Source organism: Silurus meridionalis, chromosome 9 (assembly GCF_014805685.1).
Source record: "Silurus meridionalis isolate SWU-2019-XX chromosome 9, ASM1480568v1, whole genome shotgun sequence".
NCBI classification, from domain to species: Eukaryota; Metazoa; Chordata; class Actinopteri; order Siluriformes; family Siluridae; genus Silurus; species Silurus meridionalis.
Genome location: NC_060892.1, coordinates 20,443,482 through 20,456,647, shown reverse-complemented (window position 1 = coordinate 20,456,647; position 13,166 = coordinate 20,443,482). Strand labels below are relative to the sequence as shown.

General features: G+C 37.8%; 1 protein-coding gene across 1 annotated transcript in view; it reads left to right on the top strand.

Annotated features, from left to right (window-relative positions):
• Positions 1-13,166, top strand: part of wwtr1 (WW domain containing transcription regulator 1) — a 34,378-nt gene that overhangs the window by 17,821 nt on the left and 3,391 nt on the right. Inside the window, 3 exon segments of the mRNA XM_046857903.1 lie at positions 2,619-2,732; positions 9,509-9,774; positions 12,552-12,679. Coding sequence (XP_046713859.1) covers positions 2,619-2,732; positions 9,509-9,774; positions 12,552-12,679 — 508 coding nt within the window.

Sequence of the window (13,166 nt, the reverse complement as noted above, 5' to 3'; positions counted from 1 at the left end):
AGTATACAGCACATAAGCACATAGTTAAGCTCATGGTATCACGACAGTGATTGCTGATCCTTGAATACTTGGATCTAGAAGTGGAGTGCTAATGTAATGATTAAGAAACATACATGGAAGCAGGTGAGGTCATTCCTAATCTTTCACAGGTAGTTCAGTGTAAAAAAAAAAAAAAATTAGATGTGGAGAGATTTTTGATTAGATGTGGATTACTACATCTGTTTACATTTACATTTGTTTTACAGTCTAAATGATTCTCAAAATAGCCCATGATGGGATGTCTGAGAAACGCAAAATATTCTTCCACATAACATCACATGACATTTTATCATTACAGTCATATTTGGATTAACCAAGTACATATGGAATATGTCTGAGACATCCAAAGATGAGGGGAAAAAATCTAATGGTCTACTAGCTAATTTTGTTTATTATTATTGTATTTAATGGTGTTTCTTCGGATACAGTGGGAAAATACTGAGTCCAACGGTTTCAGAGTCTTTCTGTAGCGTGAGATGTCTAGTTTGTTCTAGAGACAGACACAGCAAGTCTCTGGCCTGTGGCATAGGCTGAAGCTCTTTCCCTCCTTCTGAAGCCAGAACAGCAAATTACTTCCAAATGCGTTTGCCTTGTTTGACTCTTCTCCTCACAAATCTTGATTTGTGATGAAATGGAAAAAAGGTGTGTCTCGTATTGTTGCCAGCCTTTTAAGGGATTCCAGAAAATGAGTGCTAGAGACACGGAGAGGTTCGCACATTTTCAGTTCATATATTTATCAGAAGATTTTTACTTGTTTTATTATTATTGTTATTGTTGTTTAATTTTTATTTGTATAGCGTTTTTTAACAATGAACATTGTCTCAAAGCAGCTTTACACAGATAATGTGGTGATAGAACATCTTATTCATTTTTAAGTGTAATTTTGTCTAAAAAACTCCCTGAGATGGCATAAGGAAGAAACCTTGCGAGGAACCAGACTCAAGAATGAACCCATCCTCATCTGGGTTGCACCGAATGTCCATTTATTACAGATAAACAATGTTGCGGGGTACAGTGATGGTGATCAGAAGCTAACTGTAGTCCTGAGTCAATGTAGCAGACTGTTGACATTAACTACAGTTCAAATACAGTTGTTGTTGTTTTAATCTATACAATTTTGCAAGATCTGAAAGGGCTCAATCTGCCAATAAACTGTAAAGGCTTTAAATGTGATTGGTTTAGGTGTAGGTATTCAGACTGGTTGATGACTTGTGGTCATCCTGCTTCATGGATCATTACAGCAACCTGTACTATGAGTTACAGTTGAAGCAGGACGACATTACTGCTATTTGGCCCATATTTTTGTGAGCAGATTCGTTTAGCCAACGAACAATAAGTACAACACCCTGCTGGACTTGTTCCTACAACATGGTTATGGAGATGTGCTACATCTCTTTGTATGCTTAAATCTCAGAGTTGAAGGAAAAATGCATTGTATACCCAAGATGTATACCAGTATAATGCTGGTTAAAGGAGGACACATTTAATGGACTTTATTTTAACATTAGAGTAATTTACTGATGAAGTTTAGAGAATCTGCCTGGCAGCTATGCCACCAAAGATTCTCTATAAAAATGAAAGTTGTTCCTCTGAGGGTACATTTAAGGATGTCTTAATGCCCCTGTATTTTTAAGTAAATATAGTGTACCTTTTAGGATGCATTTGTTGCGTAGCTAATTTTAACCACACACTGCCATGAAACTGTTGTTAATTTTCTGCTGCCAACATGTTTGGTCCAGTATGACAGAACTTGATCATTAGCAGCTCTTCAGGATAGTGGGTCCCCAGAACTGGGAGGGGAAGCCATGGTTTAAAGTACCAAAGTTTATAGTATGGAGTATAAGCATATAAAAGACACCACCCCTGTAACAGAAAGATGGTTCAGTTCCAAATTAGTTGTCTCTTCAATGACGTGTTCATATACTCAAAGTAAATTGCAATGGTGTCTAGATACTCCTTCCAGACATGGTGTTGTCTTCAGTCTTCGGTTACAGGCATCTCAGTCCTAGGGAATGATGGACGATATGTCATCTATATAAAACCTAAGACCCAGTGACCGATATTACTCATTTTCATCTGTCTCTTTAGCTTGCTTGCTTTCATTCTCTCTCTTTTTTCTCTCAGTACAGTCCCTCCCCCAACTTGCCTCCTCCATTTTTCCAGTAGAACAATGCTAGCTTGCTGGCTGACATCCCACACTTGTCAAGAAGGGATTTCTCGAAGCCTTTGTTGTTTTGATGGATTTTTTTCTATTGCTTTGTTCTCCTCTCCTCAGTGCAAGGCCTGACACGTTACCTTTTTCCCCCCAGACTCCAAACTCTGCAAGGCTATAGATTTACACAATGGCAAATAGTGAATAGCTTGACCTTGCTTGATTTAGCTACGTTTACAGGAATGCGAAAAACTTTTTCATTTTAGATACAGAGTATGTTTTCTGTTACAGAGTATGATTTTTCACTCCTGTTCCTCATTTGGTTACCTTAAGCCTTGAAATGCATAGGCCCCAATTTCAAGCAAGAGATGCTTAAAGCAAACCTGGTTGATCTGGAGCTGCTGTTGTGCTGTTGCTGCTTAAACAGGACAGCTGCCGGAAGGCTGGGAGGAGGCAATCACACCTCAGGGAGAAATTTACTTCATTGACCACAAAACCCAGAGCACATCGTGGCTCGACCCCCGGGTGGACTCTCGGCTCAGTAAGTACTGTACCCTCCCCACGTTTCCTCCCTTGTAGAGCTTTTTTTTTTTTTTGGAAGCAAACCAGCCTGCTCATTGATTTTTGCCCATTCCTACAAGCCTTTACACCTATCCAACCCCACCTCACATCTCCACTACCACCCTCCAGAATCCTGCTTACCTTTTTACACTACCCAGTGATAAAGGATCATACACAGAGGCTCTCACTAATGAACTTGCTCAAGCATGCTTACATCCGGGCTTGGAGTACAAACTGGAGATGGGAGATGATTTGAAGCAGCCCGCAGTATCACAAGATCACTTTTCATTTTGATCCACTTCATGGCCAAATCACAGCTGTTACTAGGTGTGTTGTAGAGTGAATCATGTTAACGATCAAGTATGATTACAGCCAAACCTGATTACAACATTCCTTACTTTTGCCTGCTAATTTGCATGGTGGGGGCCTGTGCGCGTGTGTGTTTGTGTGTTGTGTGTGTGTGTGTGTGTGTGTGTGTGTGTGTGTGTGTGTGTGTGTGTGTGTGTGTGTATGTAATGTATTAATTACAAAAGAATAGTTTGTTTCATGTGTCTGTTCATGTGGATGGGTGTGTTTGGCTGTGGGATTGGTTTGGGGGTGGTGATCTCTTTCAATGAAAGATTTCGACTCTCCTGCAGTGAATGGCCTGGGGCAAGAGTTCCGTTGAACCAACTTGTTTTCCCCATTTACCGTCTTTTCTTCAGGAGGAAATGATGAGAAGCTCATGATAAACATAGAAACCACTATAGTTATTTGTGTGTGCGTGCTCGTTTTTAATTTTTTTTTAATGGTGCCTTTGTTCAAGTTTGCATATTACATTTTTATTATGTTATTAGTCGGCTCAAAATAATCTAAACTGTGAAGGAGAAATTAGGTTATTATGAGCAGTTCTAAATTTTGAGTTCTGCAGGGAACTCAAATGAGTACTTACTCATGAGTAATCAGAAGTCAGAAGTCCAGTGTAATTTACTAAGCAATTCTACACTGCATGTTTTTATGTTTGCTTATATATATATATATATATATATATATATATATATATATATATATATATATATATATATATATATATATATATATATATTTTTTTTTTTTTTTTAAGTAAAACAACTTACTGCAAATTTTTCTAACCATTAGCTTCCTAATTTGTGTTTCTATTTAAATTAATTAGCTCTTTGGGATCTCCTTTAGGAGATTATCAAAATATTAGCCTGTAGTGTTTTACCCAATTTGTGTCTGGTTTAATTGTTTATTTGTTTAATAACTAAATATAATAGTTAGCCTAATATTAGCTTGCTTGCTTGTGTGCTAATGGTTCTTTTGTAACACATTTCTTACTTTATTTTCACTTAGGTACACACTGTTTTGTAATGTTAATAGTGTAACTGTTTCAGATTTTCTTGCCATGGAGAACTGTACCGCTTTTTATGTCCTTAATAATCTAATAATCTGTTGATACTACCAAAAAAGTGTGTTGTGCAGCTACATGCTAACTTGACTCATGTCACATTGTTTCGTTTTGCAAACATTACAAAAATCATGTACATTTTGACCTATGGGACAATACCAGAAACAGCCCTCATTTACACTAGCAACAGAAGGCCTGGGTATAAAGTTTCAGGTGTATTTCTAAAGTGCTTTTCACAATGGATATTGTCTCAAAGCAGCTTTACAGAATTTAAGAATCAATGTTGTGTGTTTAACCCCGAAGAGCAAAGCCCAGTGTGACCGTGGCAAGGAAAAAAAAACAGATGCTACGAGGAAGAAACCCTAAGAGGAACCAGATTTAAAATGGGAACCTATCCCCACCTGGGCAACATAAAGAGTGTGATTATAAATCTTAAAAAAAACAATAGAAAACACAGAATAGTAAAAACTACCATGAGTACTGGAGTGTGTGATTCTGAGTAATGTCCTTTCTACAGTCTTATACAGTCAGTTGATGTTATGGAACCAGGAGCTACTAAGCAACTCATATAGTTCAACATTTGAGATCATCACAGATCCAACAACAATTATGGTCCTCGCCTATTATTTTGCTTTGTAATGCTGTGTTAACCACCATGATGTGAGGTTGTATAATGTACCCCACTCAGTAATAATGTGTGGCAGTTTTACCAGGACACCATTCTCACAGAGTTAAAATGGTTAAACTGTAAGCGAGACCTTTGTCAAAGTTTTGTCTGGAAGGGGAAGACAGAGGGAGTGTAGGAAAAAGGGAAGGAGGGGAGTGAGGGAAGTCAGGGGTGCTGTGCGTGCGAACAGCATTATTGCTGAAGCTCTGAACTCCCCCCCCTTGTCCACCCACCCACCCTTCCTCAATGTGAATCTGAGCATATACACTCTCACTCGCCCCTTCTCCCACTCAACTATCAACTGTTCGCTTTAGGCTACTTAATCTCGATGGCATATTATCTCAGTCGAGTGTGTGTGTGTGTGTGTGTGTGTATTTTCATGACTCTTTCATTGTATGTACAATTTTATCATAGAATTTCAGAACCTGCAAGTGTGTGACTTCAAGTTAATGAAATGACTAAATACAAAGTCATCTGGTTTATTACCAGTCATTTATGGTGATTGTACACACTCAAGGCTTCACTGTGAGGTTTTAATGTGTTACAGATTTTTGGGACTGGAAGCATTTTTCCATTCACTTTTTTTGGGTGACCCTATTGCACAGCTGACGCCGTTTCTGGGAAATAAATGAAACAAGAAGGCCTTTGTTGGCAGGGCTAAATGACTACTCAGGCTTCACTGTCTCACCCTCCTCCTCCTCCTTCTCATCCTCCTCTGTCTCTGTGTATCATACACATATGCTCATTCTGTCGGTTGCTCTTTCCTCCATGCTTTTGCTGTTGCTCTTTTGCTGACCCTAGCGTTTTGCCTTCCCCCTCCTCCCATCCTTCTTCTCTTTCTCCTGGTTTTCTCCTGTCTCTCTGCTCTTCTTCACATACCGCACCCTGCTTTCGTGACTAAGCAAGGACAACACGAGATGGCAGTCTCTTGATCTTCTCCCTCTAACATATGCTTTCTTTCACAGTGTTTAGTGGGATGGTTTGTACTAGCTTGTGTTAAAGATCTTCTGGGGGGGAATAAGTTGTGTGTAGTACAGTAAGACTGTAGTGGGCTCTTCACACCTGTTGCCTGAGCTTGCGTTGTTTGGTCGAGAAATGTGCTAGTCTCTCTTCTAGTTTTTAAATGTCTGGTACTTTTTTCACTAGTGTTTGACAAACATTTGTTAGAAATGTTTTCCCACCAGAAACGATGCTCAGAAGTGCATACAAGGAAGTGCAGATAACAAATCCGATTTCAACCCACACGATTTTGTGTACAAAAGATATCAGACAATCTGAGCTGTAGGCACAGGCACTGAGCCGGAGACTAGTGAAAGACTAAACTTATTTTGTGGTCTTCTTATGGTTTCCTGAGAAACGAATACTAATAAAACTGTTATAAAGCAAACATTGTAGAATTATTATAACACAATTCTTGATCCTGATTGTGTACACGGTAAAGCTTTAAGTTTCCCAAGCTTTTTGAAAAAAACATTGAGAGGGTAAGAAAGAGGGGCTCACCAACTCCTTCTCTCTCTTACTATAAAAAAATAAAAATAAAATAATAATAAAAAATCATATTATTATGAGTTGACAGAAACTAACTCGTTTAATTAGCATTCTGCAACTTTTAACATAACTATGGTATAAACAAATATGAAAAGTATGTCTGTTCAATTAATGAAAATTAATTCCTGGCAAATTACTGTGGTATAAATTTGTATCAAATGTACATGTATAACATCACAAATTCCTTCAGTAAATAATTACATAGGACACAATAATGCAATCTCAGGAAATCTGACCAACCTAGTAATGTTGAAACAGGCTAAATTGACAAAGAGAGGAAAAAAACCATGCATGAGAATTATAATTATAGTCACTCATTTAGTTAATATACAGCAATCCATGATGCTCAGAGTTTTATATTTCTTTTTTTTTTAACCCTTTAAATACTACTGTGTTTTATGTGATCTTGTCTTCTGGGAGTTGAAACTTTAACCATTCTTCAGTGGTTGCCCCATATGTGCATTAGAGTGCCTTTTTTTCTGTCAGAGATGTCGATGGACAGTGTAATCCATTCATGAGATCATCCATAAGTTTTAGTCCAATTTATTCATGCTAAATCATCTTTTCTGTACAAAAAAAAAGACCAAGAAAATTGCATGGATTGAAATTAATTATAATAATGTGTAGTAGTGGTAAACTTCACAAAGCTTTGAATATATTTAAACTGGACTTCACATAAAACAGAATTGATTCTTACAGCCTCAGATGATTTTCTTAGTTAGAAAGACCAGCTCAAAACACATCTGGGTTTTGTTGCTGTTTTGATCCTTCATTGGTGATTGTCCAACTAGTAATAGATAATTATAGATAATTGATTGCTTGCATGCCTGCCTGAATAGGATTGAAAAAAGGGGGATTGAAACTTTCATCTGTGCAAAGGACATTTGATTTAATAAAAAAAAAAGTTGGTTGAGTGCCAGCTTATTTTCAAGCAGCTCTTCAAAAATTATGTAAGCCTCCTTGAAGGAAACCATTTATAGTATAACAGAGTACAGTGGAGGGAAATCATGAACATCTTGCCCCTCTCAACCTTTCTTTCCTGGTTACGTTGCAGGATAAAACAAATTAGTAAGGTTAATGTATGTTTAAATCCTATTGAAGTCAAGTCTAAACTCTAGCTAGTCCAAAAGATTTATGTGACAAAGCACATAGATGTGCTACCAAGATGGAGCTGGAGCAATGGGCCAACAACTCATCTACTTGCAGACAGGCTCCTTTTTGTACTCACAACCACCTTTTATCCACATCTGGCATTTCCAGGAATGTCATCCCCATGTGAGAGCAGTTTACACAACAGATAAACACACCACACAAACTGAGACATACACATGAGCCAAACTTGGGCAGATTTCTTTTTTTTTTTTTTTTTTGTATGAACTTATGTACTGAGTGTTCTTCCCTGTGGAAAGATCCCTTACCTCAGAATAATAACCCTGCTTTATTAGTTGACAATAAAATAAATCTGATGTGAGGTAAAGTAGATGTGGGAGGTCTGGATATGATGGAATAAATCTAAAGCCTATGTAACTGAGTGGAATTCTGCTGTGGGGGGGTCAGTGTGCTGTTGGCCAGGTCTGTCCTGTACTGGAACTTTGTCTCTTACGTGTCCTTGGACATTCATTCTTATACAGAACAAACTTGAACTGGTGCTGGTTCTTTTCTAACTTCCTGTCTTTCAGTCCCACAAGTGATTAATTTATGATAATGGATTTGTATGCGAGTACGGAAAATTTTCATTTCCCTATTTACTTTGTAATCTTGTCAATAATAAAGATTTTAAAAAGGTTGAGCTTCTATAGATTGGTGATAGGGTAAAATTGGCTAGCATTGTGCTAAATTTACATTGTCTCATCATTTCCATTATTGTCCATTCCAGAATGGACACGGGTTTTTTTTATAATTATAGCTTGACAAGCATTATCTCATTTTCTAGCAGTTCACTAGTGTCATAGTGACTAGAGTATTCTAGTTAGAAACAAGCTTTAGCTAAGGATGGTCATGTTTGGAATACCAGAATTCAGGAATGTTTAAAAATTTTACAGTTATGTATACTCATAGCTCCTTTCTATTTCCTTTTCATTAAGGGGTTCAGTGAAGAGCAGAGATGAGAAGTGACTTTACATCACTATTTATTTTTCGGACAACTATTTACTTTTACTCATTAATTTTTTTAATATAAATTTATATATAATTTCCTGGCTATCACGCACCACAGACATTGGCTAGCATACAAAGCTAACAACGAGCAAGGCAGAAGGCGACAACAAGTATGGGTCTAACATGGATGAGACAGTGGGAGTCAGTGATGTAAACATGACTGAGAACCGAGACATTCCTGATCACCTGATCATCTTTTTTCTGCTTGTGTTCTATATGGTGGTTGTTCAGCATGGATACGTTCATTAGGTAACATCATTTGAAATTATTTTGTATTAATATATTAATATGATGTGAGGTCCAGTTACCAGTGTGACTAAAACTGGTAGTAGTAAAGGCTATATATATAATATATATATATATATATATATATATATATATATATATATATATATATATATATATATATATATATATATATATATATATATTATATAATATAATATATTTTATTTAATATTATTTTATTTTATATTTATTTATTTTTTGCATGAGCACACACATTTTTTTTGTGAGTTCTTAGTGTAGGAAAGCATGTTGTGATTTTAAAACATGATAGCACAAAGTTTCTGTGGTCCAGTCCAATCCTGTTTTCCTTCCTGAAGTCAAGAGCACAAAATCTGTGTGAGTGGCACAGAACGGTCAGTAGTAGAGTTTTGCGTCATCCTCAATTGTAAACACTTTGTGTGCCGAGCGCCGTGCTGTCGGTGTCTGTGAGTTGTCTTAAGTGTTTGTGTTTCTCTGTCATGGCGCCTTACTTGTCTCTGGTTTATCCTCCTATGTACATAACCCTTTTTCCCCCCCAAGTGCATGGGACTGGCCAAACATGTAGTAACATCATCCATCTGCTGTGGTGGACACTGTTCACTTGAAGCTCTACTTATGATTTAAAAATTACAGAGTTAGAAAATCTAAGTCTTTCTGTAAACATAATGCTTTTGAATAAAAAGCTCATATTTTTATGTCTCTTTTACAGTGATGTCCCAGCATCAGCACCACCAGCAGCATCTCCAGCATGCCCAGCACCAACAACAACAACAACAACACCAGCAGCAACAGGTACAGGCTCAGTCTCAGGCTCTGGGTTCCAGAGGCTCCATGCCACAGCAGCAGACCTCTCAGTCCGGTATGCTGGGCATGGGCAACCCATTAAGTACCCAGCACCAACAGAAGATACGACTGCAGCACATCCAGCTTGAGAGGGAGCGCATTCAGAGGAGGCATGAGGAGCTGAGGAGACAGGTATTTTTGACAAAATGATCACACTATTCTGTCCACAGAATGATCAGAGATGCATAGTAATAATTTGCACCGATCCTCAGAGGCTGTAAGCCAGTGTTACTGCTAGTATTCACTGGTCTGGAAGTGGTGAACAAACCCTTTCCTGGGCTGAGACAAGCTAGCTAGCTTCAGGGTTGGCCGACCTCTTCTCATGATGTCTAGCTTTTCTGGAAATGTATTTTATGTATGTCCGAGACCAAACAAATTTCTCTTCCTCTGTAGGCATAAAAAAGTCTAACTCCGATGTTTTCATGTGTGCAGAGTCGAACTTGGCTGTAACAGTTTCCCTCTCACCAACCAATCAGAGGACTGTTCTGGCCCTGTGAGGCGAATTTGAAATCTGATTGGTTAAAGAAACAGACCCGTTTGGTAATATTCTCTATGGTAAAAAGGCCAGCAGTATTGACTTTGCAGGCCCTGGGAAGTTGAAATTGACATGGCAGCACAGAGAGGCTAATATCTAATTGAACAAAAAAATCTAACATACACGTACTGGAAGCAGTGCAGCCAAGAGAAACGCTACGAAATGAAGAGAATAAACTGTTGGGAATAAATTAATACAATTCCATGGAACCTACATATGTAGGTCAGTGCTTGGTAGGTCAGCGCTCACCCACCTAATTTTAGTTATATGTTCGCAAGGAGACTTATTGCTTTAAACCTTTAAGACATTCACACACAAACTGCATTTAGGAATTACTTTCTGAACAAAACTTTTCATGAATACCACATTTCTTGTATAAATACTCCAGTGAACAGTTTATGAATAAACTTGTCTCCATCCAGCATAATAAATGAGGCCTATTGTCCACTCATGATTTTTTCTCCCATTTTTTTTTTCTGCTTTACCATTTTCTGCATTTGCTAAAGTCAGCAAGTGTTCGTGTTTTTTAACTTGAGTTGACATTTCTCATAATTCACTTTCCTGCTTACACCAGTTGTCGGATGAATAGTGCTGATGTCGTCTGTCTGTCTTTGTGCATGTTTTACACACTTTGACTGTTATCAGACAACATGGTGTTTCTGGAAAATGGATGTCTTGGAGTCTGAGGGGGGAAAACATAGAAACAGGGCCAATAAAAACATGTGAGCCACATGGCTTTTGTTGGGATAGTCAGGAGGCATCCTGTTGAAGTTTTCGCAGCTCAGGACAGAAGAGGCCTAATCATAATCGCTTATCCTTTTCCCCCTTTCCCAATAACTCGCTCATCACAGTGTCAAAGACAACGTGAAGGTCATGATATGTTTTTCTCTGAAAGGGGGCCTTGTTTGTGTCGACTTTTCTAGTTCAGGTCCCTCCCATCAGCAGTGCTGGGAAGTGGGCTGACCAGAAAGCGGGGGTATATACAATCCATCATAGTGTCCTCTTATGGTGGTTTGTTCTTGCTCCTTTGCTCCTGTTGCATAACAGTGGTGTATGTCAGAGAAAGAGGACATATTGACAAGAAGAGTGTTTTAGCAGTTAGACTCAGTAATTCATCAGTAAGACTGTTTATAAAGTGCTTGCCAAAATGGCTGCCTGTGAGGTGCAAGAGTGTTAACCTCCCAGTGAAGATGTTTAGTTACCCAGATGTCTTTGGGATGTTTTGTGTACTACACCGAAAAGATCTCCATGCTTTGGACAAATTACTGCGTAACTGTGGCTGCCTGTATGTGAGGAAGAGAGGGGAGGGAGAAAAGGAGATCAGTAGTATAAACAAATGTGTTTCTTTTCCTAGTCTGTCCATGTTAAAATTGATGACTTGGACAAGTCAAGTCAGCATTTGGCACTGGGTAATTTCCACTGTTTTTCTCCTCAGGACTGCGGTAGTGCAGCTGCTCGGTTAGTGGCCTACGCCCTAAAGGCAGTGCTGAGAGAAGAACACTCCTCCACATGCAGCACCATACAGCTCCTGCACATGTTAAAAATCAGTGCTCCTCATGCAGGCTCATAAAATAAAGTAAAACGTTCTACTGTGAGACCTTGCAGGCCAATGTCCATTGCTGCCATAAAGGAATGATTTATCCGGAAAAAAAATAAAATCCAAAGTACTTTTACAGCGAATGGATTTAAACTTCAGAGTTGTGTTTGGGAGCTGACATTTGCTTCTGTAGTTTTGCAGTGATTCTGTGGGACAAATGTAGCAAACAAGTCTGTCTGACCCAGTGTCATTTGTGCCTATAACTGCTTGGCACAGTGTTAGGAAATACAATACTGGAATTTATAAACATGAATCAACCTCACAATTTATTAGTGCCTAGGCTAAAAGTATAGGTCCACTTAACAGAAACAGTGCATGTTTACAGATGTAGAAGTAAAAAAAAAAAATTAGGACAAAATAAGTTGGGCATGTACTTACAGAACGCTCTTTACTCAGCTCGAAGCTTTCAGAATATTCATTATTTAATACTTTACATTAGCTCTAGTGTTACTTCTTTTCTTGTTTCTTTTTCAAGGGGAATTGTACATGATGCACTGTACTGTAAACTCAAATAAAAATGTATGACAAGTAATTCACAATTGTTATTAAATAGTTATTTAAACATTTTGATGTAATTTATTAATACAAACTCTGTTTTGAAATGTTACTATTTTTTCACGAGTTAGTCCGGTTCCAAATAAAAAGGTTGCGAGTATCGAGGTTCCACTGTAAATGCAAGTTTTTGATTTCTATCGTATTGTTACTTAAAAAGATATACTAAAATTGCTTGCTGAAATGTGAGAGGTGACCGACATTACAATATATATTTTTCCCCAGGAGGTGGCACTCTGCAGACAGATGCCCATGGATTCAGATAACATGGCATCTGTTGCTCCTACTATCAATCCAGCTGCTATGAATCAGGGCAGTATTCCAACCAGTGGCTCAGACCCCTTTCTAAACAGGTAGGCACTTCTCTTTAAAACTAGATGTCTAATTCTCTGATATGTTACACCATTTTGGGTTTTAGTTCTCCTATTTTTCTTTTACCTGCAAATTCAGTCATGAATGTTCTTAAATAAGAATAGAATTACATTCTTATGATTGTGTATGACGCCTCTTGGTGTTTGTTTAGAGGTATTTGATCTGCTTGATACCTGATACTTTGCTTTAAATTACTCTAAATCAAGGAGTAGGCCAGTATTCTGTATAAAGAGCACATGTAGTGTATGTGGGATTACTGCACATTTCCCTTTGCTGAGAAGAGATTGAAAAACTTTTTTACCTGATACTCACATGTAGTTTGAATCTGTTTGGGGCAAATTTGAATGTTTTATTTATTTATTTATTTATTTATTTATTTATTTATTTATTTATTTATTTATTTATTTATTTTAAAGCTCTAAATCTGTATTTTCAGAGCAAGCAATTTGTATATGCACATTCCCAAAA